Source organism: Triturus cristatus, chromosome 12, assembly GCF_964204655.1.
Source record: "Triturus cristatus chromosome 12, aTriCri1.1, whole genome shotgun sequence".
Classification (NCBI taxonomy): Eukaryota; Metazoa; Chordata; class Amphibia; order Caudata; family Salamandridae; genus Triturus; species Triturus cristatus.
The window spans coordinates 2,269,368-2,289,794 of NC_140595.1; the positions used below are offsets into that span (position 1 = coordinate 2,269,368).

A 20,427-nucleotide genomic window follows, 5' to 3' on the forward strand; every position below is an offset into this window, starting at 1 on the left:
CCATCACGTAATGACTGATGGCCAGTATATGTATCAAAATGGCTTGCAGCACTTACAAAGCCTGGAGAATCAACTGGGGTTTCTAGGGGTGTCCTGCTAATGCAGGGGCACCCTCACACGTATAACCTAGAAACCTGCCTTCAGGATTGGAAGGCCTGCCTCAGGGGGGACTTATAGGTTTTAAGTGTTATTACCTCAGATATAAGAAAACGCATATGTGTCATAAGTGATGCAAGCACCAGCTTACACAGGCTGCAATGGCAGGCCTGTACACAGTTTGAGTGGTCTCTCATGGGTGGCACATTACATGCTGCAGCCCATGGGAGACCCCTGGTTAACTTCTGCCCTGGGTATCTCAGTGCCATATACTAGGGACCTATAAGGATAAACCAGTAGCCAATTGTGGAGGTACAGAAGTACTTACCATGGTCAATTTAGGGAGAAAGCACTATGACTGGGGTCCTGATTAGCAGGATCCCAGTCACAGTCAGACTAGTTCAAAAATCATACTTACACCAGCAAAAAGTGGGCGTGACCATGAAAGCAGAGCCTACTTTACTACAACAACGATGTGTTGCTGTGCAGTGGAAGGTCTTTTGCAAAGGTTGACTGATCACATTTTTGTTGCTTATTACTGTACTTGGGTGTTAAACTGGTACTAATGAGGTGCAATCAAAGTCTAGACAGTCTTAACAAGTGTTTAAAGGATAAAACAATGAAGTAATAGTATCACAAAATCTGCCGCATAATTTGCCTTTTCTTCCTGAATAATTGATTTAACCCTGCCGCATAATTCCTGTGGCCCTGCCCATAAGATAGACAGCACTTGAGGACTCATCCCAGGTGGGCTACAGTCAATCAGAGGCTGCAGGGGGCTGCAGCTGTTTTACACGAGCTGGACACAAGGTACAGGCGTTGGCACAGACCAGATCTTGTCACAGGTATCATCAGTGATCGCCGCTGACCTATCTCGAAGGTAATTGGAATGACCGACTCCAAGCTGAGCGCTGAAACACGCGGTCTCTGCGCAGCTCTCTTGTGGATCCACCCCTGCGGAGACACTGGTCTTCACAGTGAGGGTGTTGAAGGGGCACAGCAGTGACACTCAGTGGGCGAGGGATTAAGTGGCTACCAACAAGGTGCCATTAGCAACTCACTTAAAAGAGGCTGTCAACGCAGAAACTCATCCTCTCATCAACACATGCACCGCGTGACAAACCCAGTTAGGAAGGATTCCTAAAGGGGAGGGCAGTACAGGCTCCCTACCAACCACCAGCCTCACTGTAGCCTGGATCAATGGGTGGCCGCCAGTCCTAGTAAAAGTCCAGCAATCACAAAAGAAACATGTGGAGCACTCTCAGAGGACGCAAGGCACATGTGGTTCTGAGCAGGTGAACATACTAAAGGTGCAAGAATGTTGAAATTGAGAGCAGGGTAGAACAAGTGAACAGTGCCAGAAGCTTAAGGCTGTACACTACCCATGTGAGTCGTGGTGCAGAGCAGGTGTGCTGCCATATGTCTTAATTATTAATGGTAAGTTGTGGGTGAGCCGACCAGGGTGGGGAAGGGTGACCTAGACAGAAGTGTTTGACCTCACCAGGACCATAATCCTAGGTGGGTACCCAGAAGCGGAACATTATGCAACTTGACCCTTTGCCACCCTGTTCACTGTCTTCTTTCCACATTTGTAGGTGGTGTAGACCGCTCCAGCAATGACATCACCCAAAGCTCCTGCCAACCACCATGAACTGAAGGAGTTTGACAGCGTGAAGGAGTCCATCGCTGACATTATCAACCAGCTGCAGGACATCGACCCCAGCCGCCTCTCCTTCTCGCCCTTCCTTGACCTTGACACCCAGATCTCCATGGCCCCAGTCTCCGACAGCCCTGAGTCTTCGGTCGAAGAGCTGCACTCCACATCTGAGGAGGTGTCCTTGGACATGGCCGTGGGTGAACTCCACCTAAGGAGCCAGTCGGCAGAGGAGGTTCGCTGGGGCACGCGAGGTGCTGAAGTTGGCGGCAACCTGGCCTCGGAGGATGCTGTGGGTCAGAGAGGGACCAATGTGGGCAAAGGAGAGAGCCTGGTGGTCCTGATGCCGCAGGAAAGCTGTTTTCTGGATGACATCAGGGCAGAGGACTCCGGGGTGATGATGACCAGTGAGACGGTGTCCTCCTCTCCTGGTGGAGAGGACTCCCTCATGGACCAGAGGGACCTGGACTGCTTCTCCTCGGACCCCCTCATGTCTGGGGAGGAACACCCTTTTCTTGGACCTTCTTCAGATGCAGAAACTGTGGAGTTGGTTTCCCAAAGGTCCCTTCCTGCCTCCAGCCAGCAGGTGCCAGCACAGAGTGTCCAACACTGCCATGGCTGCACCAGTGCCCACCTCAAAGCCATCGCCTCGGTCTTTGTGTCCTTGCTGATGGTTCCCTGGATGTTGTACGGGCTCTACGTCTACCTACCCTTCGAGCCTCCATTCTGCCCAGATGTCGCTAGTCGTGCCGCCTTTACCACCCGATGCCTCGTCATCTCTCTGGTGCCAGTCATGCTGGGTAAGCTGTCTTTGACTGTAGAGCTGGAACTGCCTGTCTCCCTTGAACGCAGAAATGTTGTATCTTGTTATGTTAGAGGCAGCTGTATACCTCCCAGTCTTCCATTCATGCAGCGCTGTCGGGGGTCTGGTTGTTTCTTCCAGTGATTCTGAGGTCTCGAGTCATCCTATGAAGACATCTTTGTGGTATTGGATTCAGATTCACCTCTGGGTCTCGGGTAAGGTATGTCCCAGTGAGTGGTACGCTGGAGCGCAGAGATGCTGAATATTGTTATATCAGAGGCAGCTGTATACCTCTATCTTCCATTCGTGGAGTGCTGTCAGGGGTCTGGTTGTTTCTTCTAGTGATTCTGAGGTCTCGAGTCATCTCATGAAGACATCTTTGTGGTATTGGGTTCTGTTTCACCTCTGGGTCTCGGGTAAGGTATGTCCCAGTGAGAGGTACGCTGGAGCGCAGAGATGCTGGATATTGTTCTATCAGAGGCAACTGTATACCTCCGTCTTCCATTTGTGCCGCCTCACAGCAATGTCAGATGTCTGGTTATTTCCTCCTGTGATTCTGAGTCATTCCATCATGACATCTAGGGGGTATTGGGTTCTGGTTCACCTCTGGGTCTCGGGGTAAGGTATGTCCCAGTGAGAGGTAGGTTGGAGTGCAGTGTTGATGAACTCTACCCATTGCTTCAGCACACCTTAGCTTGGTGACATGCTGGAGATGTTTACACGTGGTGCTGCTAACTAGATGGCATGTTTGATCAATGTGGAACAGGTTTGTGTGTGGAGTGTCTTGAAAGCACAAAGAGTGGGGAGTGCTGTGACATTCCACCATGTAGTATGTCTGCTGTGTTCTCCGGATGTGCCTTCCAGGGGTTACCCAAGTCTCACTTTTTAGGTCAAGCCTAGTGTTGCAGCACATGCGCTGCTTGCTCTGTGAGGCATATTGTGGTAGGGTATGTTTTAGAAGTGGAGTGGAAGCCCCGCCCATACTTTTCATTGGCTAGTGGCATTGTCTTTGGTAAACGCTGGCTTCCAATTGATAATGAGGCTTATTAGTTCCTCCTTGTTACCGCCCTGTCTCCTTTTGTGACCGCCCTTCAGGACTGTAACTTTTTCTTGCGGCGTTAGACTGTCTCCTTCATTAGTCGGTAAGCATTCATTTTTGTTGTTTATTCGGCTTTGGCTTCACCGGCCACCATGTACATAACTTAAGTATGCACGGGTGCCGCGCTATAGCACAGCGCTCGCTTTTCAGCTAAATGCTATTATTAATATAACTGGGAATCAGTATTTTGTTTTTAATAGTATTCGCGTGAAGCGCACTATGCTGCGACAGACGTCTGGCCTGTTTTAAGTGTCCCTTAACAAAATCGTTCTGCTTTTGAAGCCGGCTTGAAAATAACAAAGTCTGAGTAAACAGCTCTATCATCCTCTCCATCCTCTTTCAGCACAAAGGGGATGTAACCTCATGGACAGACCTGCCAATTCTGAAGCTGGTGTACCAGGTTTGAGTCCTGGCATCTGTTCCACACGTGATTCCGGGCAAAGCACTCAATCTCCCCATGCCTATAAGGAAAATGCTACTTACCAGTATGCATCTGTTCTTGGCATGTAGAGCTGTAGATCCGCATACTTTTGCATAGTTCGCCATCTGGTGTTGGGCTCGGATGTTTGCACTTTGTTATTGTAGAAGTCTTTGTAGTCACAAGATAGGTGACTCCTCCTTTGGTTAGTAGAGCACATGGGCATCAACTCCATCCTTAGATTGTTTTGCCATGAAGGGTGATGATGGAGTTAGTTAGAAATAGAAAAGATGTTCATGTGTAATGTATCTAAGTAAGATAGTTCTGCAACACATATAGGTGTCCGGAGAGGCGGTTGGGCATATGCGGATCTCCAGCTCTACATGCCAAGAACAAATGCATTCTGGTAAGTAGCATTTTCCGTTTGAGGCATATGAGCTGTAGATCGCATACTTTTGCATAGACTATACAGCAGTTTCCCTGTTAGTGGTGGCTACCTGTATGCGTTGCAGTAGTTTGAAAAAGTGTTCTTAGTACAGCCTGGCCCACACTAGCTTGTTGTTTTGCCTGCACATCTACACAGTAGTGTTTTGTGAAAGTGTGCGGTGTAGACCATGTTGCGGCTTTGCAAATGTCATCCATGGGGATGTTTCCTAAGAATGCCATGGATGCCCCTAGTTTACGAGTGGAATGCGCTCTAGGGGGAATGGATAATGTACCTTTGCTTTTTGGTAGTATATTTAAATGCACTTAACGATCCACCTGGCAATTCCAGCTTTTGATATTGGATTGCCCTTATGTGGTGGTGAGAAAGCTACGAAAAGTTGTTTAGTTTTCCTGAAATCTTTTGTCCTTTCAATGTAATGAAGAATAGCTCTTTTGACATCAAGCGTATGAAGAGACCGTTCTGCTACTGAGTCTGGTTGAGGAAAGAAGACTGGGAGCCCAGACTGGTTAAGGTAAAAGGCTGAAATTACTTTAGGTAAGAATTTAGGGTTTGTCCTAAGAACCACTTTGTTTTAATGTATTTGCAAAAATGGTTCTTGTATGGTTAATGCCTAGAGTTCACTCACTCTTCTGAGAGATGTGATGGCCACAAGGAAAGCTACTTTCCATGTGAGGAACTGTAATTCACATTTATGTAAAAGTTCAAATGGGGGACCCATGAGCCTAGTAAGGACAATGTTTAAATTCCATACTGGAGAGGGTGGAATTCTGGGAGGGATTATCCTTTTAAGGCCTTCCATGAAAGCTTTGATGGGAGGTACCCTAAACAACGACAAGTGGTGTCTGTTCTGTAAGTAGCTTGCTAGAGCAGCAAGATATAATCGTATGGATGTGTAGGCCAGATTACATCTTTGTAGATGCAGGAGATAACAGATAATATTTTGAGTTGAAGCATCTAGTTGATTGATTGTGTTATTGCAGTAAATAACAAATCTTCGTCTAGCTTCTCTAATAATGTTCATGCAGTCTGGTGGGAGATTGAGGTAACCAAACTCTAAGGTTTCAGGAGCCAGATCGCTAGGATCAGTTGCGCTGGTTCTGGATGGCTTATCTCTCCATGGTTCTGCATGAGAAGCTTTGGGGAATGGTGCAACTTTTGTTGTGGAACTACTGAGAGTTCCAGTAGTGTGGTGAACCATGGTTGTCGGGCCCATGTTGGCGCGACTAGGATCATTGTGAGAAACTGTTGTTTGAGTTTGTGCATCAGTAATGGAATGAGTGGGAGAGGCGGAAAAGCGTACGCAAATCTGCCTGACCAATTCATCCATATCGCATTGCCTTTGGACATTAAGTTTGGATACCTGGAGGCAAAGTTTGGGCATTTTGTGTTTAGATGTGTGGCAAACAGATCTATGTCTGGGTGGCCCCACATTTGAAAACATGGATGAAGAACTTGCGAATGAAGTTCTCATTCGTGAATCTGTTGTTGATGACTGAGCAGATCCTCAATTTGATTGTGAATCCCAGGTAGATGCTGTGCTAAGAGGTATATCTTTTGGGGGATGGCCCATTTCCAAATGCTTTGTGCTAGGCGTGAAAGCTGCAGAGAATGTGTTCCGCCCTGTTTTTGTAAATAGTACATTGCTGTCATGTTGCCCGTTCGGACGAGGACAGTTTTGCCTATGAGATGTTTCTGAAATGACTTTGTGGCGAGAAATATGGCCAGTAACTCCAGGTGATTGATGTGGAGGAGTTTTTGTTGAGGGGTCCACATATCCTGGATGGTGTGGCTTAAAAGATGAGCTCCCCAGCCGGTGAGCGAAGCGTCCCGTTAGCACTATTTGTGGAACCAGGTCTAAGAACGGCCGCCCTTTGGAAAGATTTTGAGTGTTCCACCATTGCAGAGAGCGATATGTGCGGCTGTCTACCAACACCAGAACTGAAAGTTGACCCTAAGCCTGGTTCCATTGTTGTGCTAGGCATTCCTGTAATGGAGGCATTTGAAGTCTTGCATAAGGAACGATTAAGATGCAAGAGGCCATCATCCCTATCAGCTGCATGAACACTCGAGCTGGTAGTGAGTGTTGTGGCTGAAATGTTGTTATGAGGGCTTGCATACTGGCATATCCTGGTTGGGTTGGGGTATGCAAGGGCCTTGGAAGTATCTATTGTCGCACCTAGATTCTGTTGTGTGTGGGACGGGTGTAGATGCAACTTGGCGAGGTTTATTGTAAATCCCAAGTTGTGTAGCAGCTGTATTGTGTTGTGTGTGTCTTGTACACACTGGTTGCATGACTTGGCTTTTATAAGCCAGTCTTCTAGGTAAGGAAACACATGAATGTGTTGCCTTCTTAAGTGGGCTGCTACCACCGCGAGGCATTTTGTAAAGACTCTGGGTGCTGTTGTGACTGCAAATGGTAGGACTTTGAACTGGTAATGTTGTCCTTCCACAACAAACCGCAGGTATTTCCTGTGAGCAGGGTGAATAGGAATGTGGAAGTAGGCGTCCTTGAGATCTAGAGTGGCAAGGAAATCGCCTTGTTGAAGCAGTGGGAGGACCTGTTGTTGCATGACCATGTGAAAGTGGTCAGATTGTATGTACAAGTTAAGCGGTCTGAGGTTTAATATTGGCCTGAGAGTGCCGTCCTTTTTTGGAATGAGGAAATAAAGGGAGTAAATCCCTTGGTTTTGATGATGTATGGGAACCGGTTCTATTGAATTATTTTTGCAAGAGAGAGAGAAAACTTCTAGCTTGAGAAGCGTAAGATGTTCTGCGGACATTGGACTTTGTTTGGGAGGTCTATGGGGTGGAGTAGAATTGAGTTCCAGGCAGTAACCATACTGGATAATTTGTTTTACCCACCTGTCTGTGGGATGGAATTCCATACAGGTAGGAACTGTGATAGTCTTCCCCCGACTGGAGTGGAATGGTCTGGGGGGAGTGGAGGGAAGTCACTGTTTTGTGGTGGGGGAGTTGCGGGTATTGGAACCACGCCCTCTCCCTCTGTTGTTGTTGCCTCTGTAATTCCCTCTAAAGTAACCTTTGTTAGGGGAAGTTTGAGTGGGGCTTTTATAAGTGGAAGAGGGGGTTTCTGTACCAGTGGTCTTGGAGGCGCACCTATAAGAGGAGCGACGAAAAGAACCTTTACTAGTTGTTGCTTGTAGAGCCCCCATGGATTTGGCTGTCTCTGTGTCCTTTTTCATCTTTTATAAAGATGTGTCCACAGTGGGTCTAAACAAGTGTTCCTGATCTAAGGGTTGATTGAGGATGGTAGACTGCACATCTTTCTTAAAACCCTATATGCGCAGCCACCCATGTCTGCGTAGTAACACGCTTGTATTAGTTACGCGGGATGCTGTATCTGCAGCATCCAGGGCACATTTTATTGAAGTGTTCGTGATTAACTTTCCCTCTTGTATGAGATCATTTGCTTTGGTCTTGTACTCATCTGGAAGATGTTGCATGAGTTTTTCAAGCTCATCATAGTGAGCCCTGTCGTACCTCGCAAGTAAAGCTTGTGAGTTAGCAGTGCGCCAGAGGTTTGCTGCCTAGAACGCAACCCTTTTACCTGATGCGTCTAGTAACTTTGATTCTTTGTCTGGCAGAGGGGCATCACCTGTGGTTTATGAATGTGCCTGTTTGCGGGCGTTTGCCACTACCAATGAGTCCAGAGGAAGTTGACCTTTCAACATAAGCTGGATCGCTTGGAGCTGGCTTGTATTTTTTCTCAATCCTAGGATTAAGCACCCTAGCCCTTACAGGCTCTTAAAAAAACCCAGGGGCATGTTTAATCATTCCCCTGAGCATAGGGAGAGTATTTGTTGTTTTTTTGTGGCTGGGAGAATGTCTCTAAGAAAAAAATCCTCCTCTAGAGGGTCTGAATGGAGTTGAACCCCATTCTCTTGTGCAGCTCTATTTATCAGTTGCGCAAACCCTACATTATCATCTGGGGGGATGGTCTGGAGGGATATAAATTTGGCTCAGGCACATCTGGGACATTGTAATAGTTCCAAGAGTCATGGGGTGGGGTACGGTGTGTGTCATCATCAGTATCTGTATGATGTGGGTCTATTGCCTCATCCTCACCCCCTACATCCTCATCATCCTCTTGTGGTGCAGGTGAAAGAGGAGGCACTGGAGAGTGTGCTGGAGAAGGTATAATGTGTGTGGGTTGTGGAGGTGAAGAGAAAGGCTTCATAGGTGAGGTTGATGAGTCTTTTTTCTTGGAGGGTATCTCAGGTGTTTCTGAGGTGTCCAATTTTCTCCTCTTAGGTGGTATGGAGGTGACTTGGTCAGTAATGGGGTCAATATGGAGTGTTCTTTGCTTAGGATCCGGTGGATCTGAATGGAAAAGTTCTTTGGATCCGTTGTCTTTTTTCAGAGCAGAGGACTTCGGCTCCGAGTGGTTGTTTTGGCCTGTCTTCCTTAGCTTTAGGAGGGGTTTTTGTCTCCTTTTGCTTAGGTGGCGTTTTCAACTCCGAAGATTTATGTGGTTTTTTCGGCTCCGAGGACTTGGATTGAATTTGCTTTGGTGCCGAAGAGTTTGGTACTTTTGGTTTTGGTTTAGGTGCCGAAGATTCTGGCGTTGCCGGGAACTTGGGTTTATGTTTCGGTGCCCAAGATGGTTTTTCGGCACCGTGGTGTGGCTGGCTCGATCCTGAGCTGCCTGAAGACTTTGTGGGCTTTGGAGCCAGGCCCGGAGGCCCAGCTTTTGAAGTCTTATCTCAGTGTCGACCCAGACCCGAAGATGTTACCGGAGCCTTTTGTGTTTTTGGGGCAGGGCCGTTGACGTCAGTACTCACGCTCCGTTGACCTGGGGTAATCGTCTGGTCTTCTGAGTCCGAAACGTCGGCTTAAGAGACGCTGGCCTGTTCATCTCCTGCCTCTGGTTCTGGATCGTCGGGGCCTGCCTCGAAGATGTCTTCCAGCGCGGAAACTGTTGATCTGGACATTTCGTGACATCGAGCCCAGCGATCACGTATAGTCTTCTTAGACCTGAAAGAGTCACAGGTCTGGCAGTGTTGACTCTCATGTTCTGTCGAGAGACAAAGGTTGCAGACCTCATGGAGATCTGTGTGTGGGAATTCAGCTAAACACTTGCATTTTTTAATTGGAGTCCTTTCCATATGCTGGTTGATGGCGCCGATCGGCCCAACGGCCCACGTTGACGACCAGACTCAAAAGTTCTTTGGAACTGGATAGGCATCGAGAGAGCTTGCAATAGAAACAATACCCTCGATCGGAGAGAGTTTTGCGCGTCAGGGGGGAATCGAAACGACATTGACCCGGAGCACAGCAAATTACATCTGAACCTGGTGGCGGAAAAAAACAATCTAAGGATGGAGTTGATGCCCATGCGCACTACTAACCAAAGGAGGAGTCACCTATCTCGTAACTACAAAGACTTCTACAATAATAACAAGACTTCTACAATAACAAAGTGCAAACATCCGAGCCCAACACCAGATGGCGATCTATGCAAAAGTATGCGATCTACAGCTCATATGCCTCGAGCACATGAATCTGACCTTCTGTAACAACCTAGTGCTTGTGTAAAGCGCCCTAATGCCACTCAAGCACTATACAACAAAACGTGGCAGCAGCGAAGGTAAGGGATATAGGGTTAGCTTATGCAAATCCATGCCTGAAAGCACAAAGTCCATGTTACTTACCTTCGGTAACGATGTATCTGATAGAGACGATTCTAGCCGCAGATTCCTTAACATAGAATTATCCCCAGGCGTGAGACTGGACCTGGAAAACTTTCTTGCTCAGCATCTCTGCGCGCCGGGGGGCGGCACCTCGTGACTCCGCCCGATGTCCTCCGCGGGCGTGACGTCAGCGAGGTCACATAAGCCCCACCCCGGCGCGCTGACGTCAGTTTGCTTCGGAGAACTTTTCCGCGCCATAACGCGGAGCCATCACAACAAAACTGAGGAGAGCATGGGAACAGTGTGCGAAAAAAACAAAAACAAAGAGAGAGACAAAAGGTGAAGAACAGCAACAGACGGCACCGAGGCGCCAGGAGGCTACAACAGGAAAGCCAAAGCAGGAAGAGAGCAGACCACCTCTGAGGAACAACTGTGTAAGCCAGGTGGTAGCACCAGGCAGCACAAAAGAACCAGAAGACCACATCAGTAAAGTCACAGTAGGGAGAGCGGAAAGCACCCCTCCGCGGAACCACTGTGCCAGCCAAGGTGAGAGCCGGGCTGGAGGCACAAGCAGTGGAAAGCGCTGTAAGAGAAAGAGAGAGAGAGAGACTGCAACCATAGACCACACAGCAAAGGGCCACAAACCCGGAACAGAGGGGCAACTGCACAACACCCCCTGACTACACAGTCAAGGAGGGCCAGAGCCTCTGAAAGGAGCAGGAGGCCAAGGACAGGCAAAAGAACCCCCAGCGTAGAAGACTGCAAGGGGATCAGAAAGTGTAACAAAAAAGGGAAAAGAGCAAAAGCAGTCCCCTACACTGGAGAGAACCCAGCTGGAGGGAAGTCCGACTGGCAGAAAACGAAAAGGACCCCCGCAGAAGACAACCCACCCAGAGGGAGGCTAGTGCAGAAAACCAAGCTGAGGGTCCTCGCAGAACGGGGAGGAAGGGTGCGTCGTGAAGGAATCTGCCGCTAGAATCATCCCTACCAGATACATCGTTACCGAAGGTAAGTAACTTGTACATCTGATAGAGACTACTGGCCGCAGATACCTTAACGTAGAATAGATACCCTAGCCATACCCAGACGGGAGGAGGGCCTGCGAGAGAGCCTCCCCACCAGGAGAGACTAGGGCCCCAGCAGGGGACATGGCACAAGAACAAGAAGGAAAGGGCCAGGATATCCAAGCCCAACCAAGAGAAAGAGAGCGCAGGGGCCGACAGTGCCCCAAAAGCCTCAAGGAACGCAAGGGCCACCTCGAACCCAGTGAGAAGAGGTAGAACCAAAGGCAGGGCCCACCAGAAGAGACACAGGCATAGCGATAGAAAAGAGCTGAATACACCTCGGCCGCAAGCAGCGAGCAAGGCCGGAACGGCGCCACTGCCAGCACAGGCGGAAGAAGAAAAGCACCGTTGCGCAAAGCCCCAGCGGAACCAGAGGCAGGGGCGCAAGGAAACACATTAAGATCACAACGGAGGAGAAGAACAAGCAGGCCCGCACGGGCATGCGCCACCAGTAACAGGCAACACCACGGAACAGCCAGACAAGGCAGACGCCAGCCGAAGACAGAGGCCAGGGAGGGCCAGGACACACACTGACCCACGAAGAAGTGGAGGAACCGGCAGAAAAGAAACAGAGGCGGAGGACGGCCTAAGCCTGTCACCAGAACACAGAGGCCAAGGAAACCCAAACTCTCTGGAGCATCAGACCGAGGACCAAGCCAAAACACAAGACAGAAATGCAGAACCGCTACAACCCGATGCCGCAGACAGCAGGCCAGACCGGCCATGCGATGTAGTGACAAGGGGAAGGACGGATCTAGCGCAAGCTGCTCCAATACAAATGGCAAGAAGATAGCACCTGCGACATACCGTTATGCCACGGAGAGCAAGGAACCCGGAAAGGGCAACCACCCCTCCCCAGCACAGGACAGAGCTATGTAATAACTACAAGTACCCCACATAGGGTAGGTAACGTCCCAAGAACCATGGGAACACCTCTTAGGAAAACATTTCCGCAGCAGAGGACAAAACAGAAAGACCTGCAGAAAAAACCCGCAGACGACTTACCAAGCAGCGAATAAAGAAGACACAGAAGGCCTAATCTCAGGGCCTACCAGGCTTACCAACAGCCAAAACCACAAGTCAACAAAGGGCCAGACCAGCAGCCAACAGCACCAAGGGCCCAACAAAAGGACCCCAAGGGCACAGGAACCATACAGAACACACAACCCTGGCTATCTGTTACAAGGCTCCAGGAAAAACAATGGAGAACACCTCCCAAAACACAGACCGACAGTCAGGCCACTGAGGGGGAGGAGGAGGACGAAGCCCCACAAGAAACCTCTGAATGGCAGAATCTGCAGGGGCATGGAACAACAGAGTGCCATCAAAGGGAAGGTCAACCAGCTGTTCCCTAACGCTCTCAGGGAAAACCCTATCCCTTAGCCACGCATGGCGACGAAGCGCCACCGAAGTAGCCATGGTACGACCAAGTACCTCCGAAATGTCCAGAGCCGAACGAAGAAAAAACGCCGCCAGCTCCCGGCCATCCAACACATGGTGCCGCAGATCAACACAGGCACCCTCCTGAGAAGCATAAGACAGAAGGGACTCCGCTGAATCCCACAAGCAAGAAGTGGCCCTGGCCAACACACAAAAAGTGTTAAGGGCCCGCAAAGCAGCACTGGAGGAGGTGAAGATGTTGCCCCCCCAGGAATCCAACCACCGGGCCTTCCGTGACGGGGGAGACAACACCGATGGCACGGAGGGAAAGGCAGTCTGTAAAAGAGGGCCCCTGGTAGAGGGTTGGAGGGAAATACAGACAGGATCATGCGGAGCAGGACGGAGGCGGTGCAGAAGAGGCTGGGGCACCAGGTCCCCCGTGGCAAGACGACCCCAGGCCCCCGAAAGAGAATTGTGGAGCACAGCCTCGAAGGGAAGAAGCAGCTCCCATCCACCAGAGCCCTGATGCCGAACCTCCAGCAGATGATTTGTGGGGAAATGGGCAGCTAGATTGCCCATGCGCAAGATTCCCGCAGCCGTGAAAACAGCCCGAACGAAGGCAGCACTCGCCTCCATAGGGCCCCGCGGCGGGGAAAGCAGTTTCTCGTGGGCGACGGCTGCAAGCTAAGGCGGCCGTCCCCCAGCCCAACTGGAGGAAGGAAAGGCCAAGCTCGAAAAGGGGGAGGGTGGACTGGGGAATGGGGAGCCTGAGGCGCCTCCGGCGAAGACTGCGGGTGCGGTGACGGCGAAGAGCCGTCCTTAGACGACGCCGGGGAAAAGGCCATGACGCGGCGACCCGTCTCCGGAGAAGATTAAACCAACAACTGCCGAACCTCTGGAGAAGAGGGGGCCTCCGACGACGAATCAACGACCTGACGCCGGCCCGGAGCCGTAGAGTCCGCCACCGGCGTCAGGACAACGTCGGCCACAACCTGCGGCGCAGGAGACCAAGGCAGGGTCGGAGCCAGGGCAGCTAAAGAACGGCGCCGAAAAGGCATCGACTCGACCTCTGACGAGGCAGCCGCATGCGTGGAGGGACGAGAGGGGCCCGGGGACACGCCCCGACCCATAGCCGGCCCCTGCGGTGCCGCCAGGGCCAGCAGCCGCCGGCGCCTGAGCCGCGCCACCTCGGCCTCGGACAAGGCCGCCGCCTGCCCAGAGGACCTAGGGGGACTCAAGAACACGTCCCGAGCCCTAGCCGGCCCCTGCGGCACCGCCAGGGCCAGCAGCCGCCAGTGACTCGAGGACACGCCCGAGCCCCGGCAACCTCCCGCGACACCACAGGGACCCCCGTGGGGACTTGCGGCGAGGCAGAGGCGCCGTGGTCTGAAGGAGGGACTCCCAAAGGGCCGCACCCCGATGGCACCACATCCTCTGAACCTGGATCCGAACCGGCAAGGGATCCGCAGACGTCCCAGGAAGAGGAGGAGGAGAAGGAAGAGCCAACGAGGCCTGCAAAGCCGCCGCATAGGCCTCCATCTGGGCTCTGGTCGCCCCCGTGCCGGGAACGGGTGATAGGGTGGCGATGTGCGGGCCGCACCACCCGCGGAGAACCCACGCCCCCAACAGGCCGGGGACCGGGCCTCGGGGACAAACTGCGACACTTACCAACAGGTGAGCGACGCCCTTGCGGCCTGGGAGAAGGACGATATCGGAGACGGAAGCGGCAGGTCTTGAAGCTGTCCGCGGGGGACGGACGCGGCGACGACGCCGACCTGGACATGCGTGCCGAAAGGAGTTTCATCCGGCGCTCCCGCCGGGACTTCGGCTTCATTTGCTGACATGCCTCACAATCCGTGGAGTCGTGGTGCTCCCCCAAACACCACATGCAGATGGGGTGAGGATCCGTCGCCGAAATCTGGCGCGCGCAAGACGAGCACGTCTTGAAGCCCAAAGGCATTCGCAGACTGTTCTCAAGAAAACGCTCAAAGCGGAAAAAGAAGGCCTGGGACAGGCCAGGAACACAATCCGGATCCGCGTTGCACGCGGAAAAGAAAACTGACGTCAGCGCGCCGGGGTGGGGCTTATGTGACCTCGCTGACGTCACGCCCGCGGAGGACGTCGGGGCGGAGTCACGAGGTGCCGACCCCCGGCACGCAGAGATGCTGGGCAAGAAAGTTTTCCGGGTCCAGTCTCACGCCTGGGGATTATTCTACGTTGAGGAATCTGGGGCTAGTAGTCTCTATCAGATATTACTTTAGCCAACCCCAAAGGGTGTTAGCAGTCATTGCACACTAACAGTTCGCTGCCAGGACATTTTACACATTGTAGCGGACACTTTTCCTAGAGGGCCCGTACAATATGTTTTAAGTTTATTTTATCTATAGCTTCTTAAGAAGCCTTTAGAAGCTAAAAATATTCACTTAACAGAAATAAAAGCATTTATGCCTTCATAAAATATATAATAATGTAAAAAAAAAAAGAAGGCAACATCGCAGGAAGGATTCTGGGTAACATAAAGGAGTTAGTGCGTATTTTCTGCCTGCTTAAAGAGTTGGTGTAGATATCTGTTTTGTGTTACTCAGACAGCAGGGAACACAAAAACATATGTGTTAAAGAGCTCGTCTCTCTGACAGGCATAAGTCGCATTTTGAATTCGGCAGAGGGTTGTTTTGCCATTGTCCTGAAGTTCCTTGCACATGTAAGCCAACAGTGCGTAGTTTTATGTGAAAAAGAAAGAACTACAAGATTTGCAATGCAAAGGCCTCTCATTACCGAAAGTTTGAGCTATTGCTGTTGCATTATTATTAGCAACGCCAATAGCTCAAACCTTCAGTAATGCGAGACCTATTGCATTGCAAATGCTTGTTTCCTTCACCCAACACTTCCGGCTGTGGTCCTGCAGGTTGGACTTACTCAAGGAAAGCGCGTGAAGGTAAAACTACGTTTGGGGTTTTAAGTAATTCAATATTTGGGAGTTGAGTTCATTTATTTACTGAATTTGTTACTTTGTTACATACAAAATGTCTTTGAAAAGAGTCAAATGAGAGAAGGGGCGAACACGAGCGAATCCCACTCCGCAGCCCACCCCGGGCACTTCTTCACTGGTTCAATGTTTCTCAAACTTGACACTTTAATGAGGACTTGCAGCGAAAATGAAAGCCCATTCCTCACCCTAGGGACGCCTGACGGGGTTGTTTCTTTTTAGACCTGTTGCTAGGCAGCCGGGGTCTACCCTTTGACCTTTCTTCTTTCAGTGTTTAGGATAGAAGGAAGTTATTAGTTCCTGAAGTGGGGTGAAAGGTACATATCTGGGGAATGTGGCAGCCTGGGGCCTGGGGGGCTTCGTAGCGGAGTTTGAGGGGCTGACAGGAGTTGGGGGCTGCAGACCGGAGGGTGTAAAAAATTAGACTTGGAGTGAGGGGGGCTGCAAAGCCGAGACTGGGGTGCAGGGCCCTTGAAGGCTGTAGAGATGAGGTATGGCGGTGTGTAGGGTGAGGGGAGGCAGACAGGACCCGGGGGCTGCAGAGCCGAGGATGGGGTGCAGGGCCCTTGAAGGCTGTACAGATGAGGTATGGTGGTGTGTAGGGTGAGGGGAGGCAGACAGGACCCGGGGGCTGCAGAGCCGAGGCTGGAGTGCAGGGCCCTTGTAGGCTGTAGAGATGAGGTATGGTGGTGTGTAGGGAGGCAGACAGGACCCGGGGGCTGCAGAGCTGCCGGTGGAAGGAGGGTGGGGGTAGCAGAAACTGAGGCACACATGAGGCATGCGGGATGGAGCCTGGCAAAGCAGAGGCTCGGAGTCTTGAGAGCGTAGGCCTGGGGGAGATGCGGGCTGCTGGACTGGAGCTCACAGGGATTGGGGACTGTCGAGCTGAGTCTTGGGGTGCGCAGCAGAGCTCGTACACGTTGTGAGGAGTAGACGTGAGGCGGACACAAGTTGGAGGCAGAGCAGAGGAGGACTGCTGGGGGGCAGAGAAGAGGCAGAAAGAAGCCGGGGGCAGAGAAGAGGCGAACAGAAGCTGGGGGGCAGAGAAGAGGCGAACAGAAGTTGGGAGGCAGAGAAGAGGCGAACAGAAGCCGGGGGGGGGGGGGGGGCAGAGAAGAGGCGAACAGAAGCTGGGAGGCAAAGAAGTGGCGAACAGAAGCTGTGGGGGGAGAGCTAAGGCGAACATAAGCTGGGGGCAGAGAAGAGGCGAACATAAGCTGGGGGGCAGAGAAGAGGCGAACAGAAACTGGGGGGGCAGAGAAGAGGCGAAAAGAAGCTGGGAGGCAGATAAGAGGCGGACAGAAGCTGGGGACAGAGCTGAGGCGAACAGAAACTGGGGTCAGAGAAGAGGCGAACAGAAGCTGGGGGGGCAGAGAAGAGGCGAACAGAAGCTGGGGGGACAGAGAAGAGGCGGACAGAAGCCGGGGGAAGAGGCGAACAGAAGCTGGGGGGCAGAGAAGAGGCGGACAGAAGCCGGGGGCAGAGAAGAGGCGAACAGAAGCCGGGGGCAGAGAAGAGGCAGCCAGAAGCTGGGGGGCAGAGAAGAGGCGAACAGAAGCCGGGGGCAGAGAAAAGGCGGACAGAAGCTGGGGGGCAGAGAAGAGGCGAACAGAAGCTGGGGGGAGGGGGGGGGCAGAGAAGAGGCTGACAGAAGCCGGGGGGCAGAGAAGAGGCGAACAGAAGCTGGGAGGCAGAGAAGAGGCAAACAGAAGCTGGGGGTGCAGAGCAGAGTCGGAAAGAAGCTGGGGGGGGGGCAGAGAAGAGGCGGACAGAAGCTGGGGGGGCAGAGAAGAGGCGAACAGAAGCCGGGGGCAGAGAAGAGTCTCTGCCGTTCTGCACCACTCTGTACCTGACAGCCACGGCCCGAGTTCGAGTGGCCCAACACCACAAGTAGATCTCCCCAGCGACCCTGACCTGGGATCTGGTGATCCCCAACCTTCCTCAAGCTTCAAGACGACGCCTGCAACCTAAACCTGAAGGGTCCCCCCAACTGCGACCAGAATTGGTAAGAAGACCTGACACCAAAAGACACCCCTGCACCCGACGCCCCATGGCTTTGGGTGGCCCAACCGACTGTGTCCAGGCATTCCCCAAGAAGGAAAATGCTACTTACCCAGTATAGATCTGCTCTTGGCATGAAGAGCTGTAGATTCACATGCTTTGCATAAGCCTGCCATCTAGTGTTGTGCCCGGATGTTTGCACTTTGTTTTTCTTCTAAGAAGTCTTTTCCAGTCACGAGGTAGGTGACTCCTCCTTTCGGTGATAGTGCGCATGGGCATCGACTCCATTGTTAGATTGTTTTCCTGCAGAGGGTGATAATGGAGTTAGTAAGAGTAGAAGAATAGAGATGTCCATGTGTATGTATCTAAGTAAGATGTCACTACAACAGGTATAATTACCTGGGAAGGCGGGTGGGCTCATGTGAATCTACAGCTCTGCATGCCAAGAACAGATGCATACTGGGTAAGTAGCATTTTCTGTTCTAGACATGTGAGCTGTGGATCACATGCTTTGCATAGACTATACAGCAGTAATCTCCCAAAGCGGTGGCTAACATGTAGCTGTTATAGTGGTTTGAAAAAGTGTTTTAAGTACTGCCTGGCCTACATTAGCTTGTTATCTTGCTAACACATCTACACAATAACGTTTTGTGAATGTGTGAGGTGTCGACCATGTTGTAGCTTTGCAGATGCCAGCTATGGGGATGTTTCCTTAGAAAGCCATATAAGCCCCTAGTTTGCGAGTGGAATGCGCTCTAGGGGGAATTGATACGTTTCTTTTTGCTTTTGCATAGCATGTTTGAATGCACTTGAGTATCCACTGCGCAATACCTGATTTTGAAATGGGATTGCCTTTGTGAGGTGGGGCAAAAGCAACAAAGAGTTGTTTAGTCTTACGGAGAGGTTTTGTCCTTTCTATGTAATAGAGTAATGCTCTACTAACGTCTAAGGTGTGTAGAGCACGTTCTGCCGCAGAATCTGGTTGTGGGAAGAACACAGGCAACTCAACAGATTGGTTGATATGGAAGGCAGAAATTACTTTGGGTAGAAATTTAGTATCAGTCCGGAAAACCACATTGTTTTGGTGTACTTGTAAAAATGGTTCTTCTATGTTTGGTGCCTGAAGCTCACCCACTCTTCTCAGTGATGTAATAGCAGAGAGGAAAGCAACTTTCCAAGTGAGAAATTGCATTTCACATTCATGCAATGGCTCAAAGGGTGGACCCATTAGTCTGGTGAAAACAATATTAGGATTCCATACTGGGGCAGGTGGAAGTGTTCCATAAATGCCTTAACAACAGGCACTCTTAAAAGAGACTGATGTTGTCTATTTTGAAGGTATGCAGCTATTGCAGCGAGAGGTAAGCGTATGGATGTGCACGCTAAATTTGAACGTTGTAAATGCAGTAAATAGCAAATGATGGTGGGGGAGGAGGAGGAGGAGGAAGAGAAGGAATCCTCAATGGAGAGGTAGCAAAGTCTCTCTTCTTTGGTGGCGGTGCGGGCGCAGGCATGTCTAGTGGTCTTTTCTTGATGCTGAGCATTAAATGACCCATCTTAGGATCCTTCATTAGAGTCTTTTGGGTAGGATCTGGTCGAAACAGTTCATCTGTGGGAGACAGATCCTTCGGAGCCGAGGGCTTCGGTGCCGTAAGTTTTTTGGGTGTCGACTCGGTAGCGGTTCTAGGCTTGGAACCGTGTAGTTTTGAAGTGTCTTCATCAGTTGGAACAGCTTGCTGTTTGTTCGGTTCCGAGGTCTTCGGTTTAAAAGTATCGGGGCCTTTAGGCGGGCACTTTTTTAGTCGGCTCCGAGGGTGTTGTCGGTGCCGAGGAACTGGTGCTAGCCTTCGACGCCGAGTGCTTCGATGTGGGAGCAGCGGTCGGCGTGGATGAGGTCGATGACGCCTTTTTCTTCGGTGCCGGATGTTGCTTTTCGGTACCGAGGGTAGGCTGACTCAAGCGCGACTCGCTTAAAGGCTTACTAGGCTTCTTTACCAGGCCCGAAGGCGGGGCATGAGAAGCAGTGTCTCGGCTTGTACCTGGGCCTGAAGGTGGAGGTGGTACTGAAGCCTTTTTTGACGGTGTCGAGGGGGTGGGTGGGTCGGGGTCAACATCTGTACTCACGGCCCTTTGAGCTGGAGTGATGTCTTCGACCTCGGAATCATCTGCTTCGGAGGCGCTGATGATGGCTTGCTCGACACGACCCTGCTCCGGAACATCGACGCCCTCTTGAAAGATGTCGTCGGGGATTGAAGATGACGAGCACGCCATTGTTCTTCGAGCTCGTCGGTCCCGGATCGTCTTTTTGGAGCGGAAGGAGGCACATGCTGGACAATCTCTGGCCTCGTGCTCCGGTGAGAGGCAGAGGTTGCATACCTCATGTAGGTCGGTGTGAGGAAACTTCGACCCACATCGAGGACACTTTTTAAATGGCGTCCTTTCCATGAGCCGGAGATGAGGCCCGGGCAGGCCCGAAGGCCCTTGTCGACGACTGGAATCGAAGACTTCGAAGTTAAAGGGTCACGTGTGGCTGGAAACGCGATCGAAAACAATACCGTTGAGATGGGAAGGATTGCGTGTCGAAACAGAAAACCGCTAGCGGTTCCGAACTGGAACGCGAGAACACATCCGAGCCCGATGGCGGAAAAAAACAACCTGAGGATGGAGCCGATGCCCATGCGCACTGTGATCCAAAGGAGGAGTCACATACCTCGTGACTTCCAAAGACTTTCCAAGACAAAAACAAGTGCAAACATCTGCGCCCAACACCAGATGGCGATCTATGCACAGTGTGTAATCTGCAGCTCATATGCCTCGAACATCATGTA

The 20,427-nt window shown here is 51.3% G+C and overlaps 1 protein-coding gene across 1 annotated transcript in view; it reads left to right on the top strand.

The window, feature by feature from the left end:
- The window catches only part of LOC146772125 (uncharacterized), a 68,011-nt gene that overhangs the window by 23,774 nt on the left and 23,810 nt on the right, over window positions 1–20,427 (top strand). The window contains exon 2 of the mRNA XM_085638280.1: window positions 1,692–2,550. Within this exon, the coding sequence (XP_085494406.1) occupies window positions 1,713–2,550 (838 nt within the window). The 5' untranslated portion in view covers window positions 1,692–1,712. The remainder of the gene's footprint in view (window positions 1–1,691; window positions 2,551–20,427) is intronic.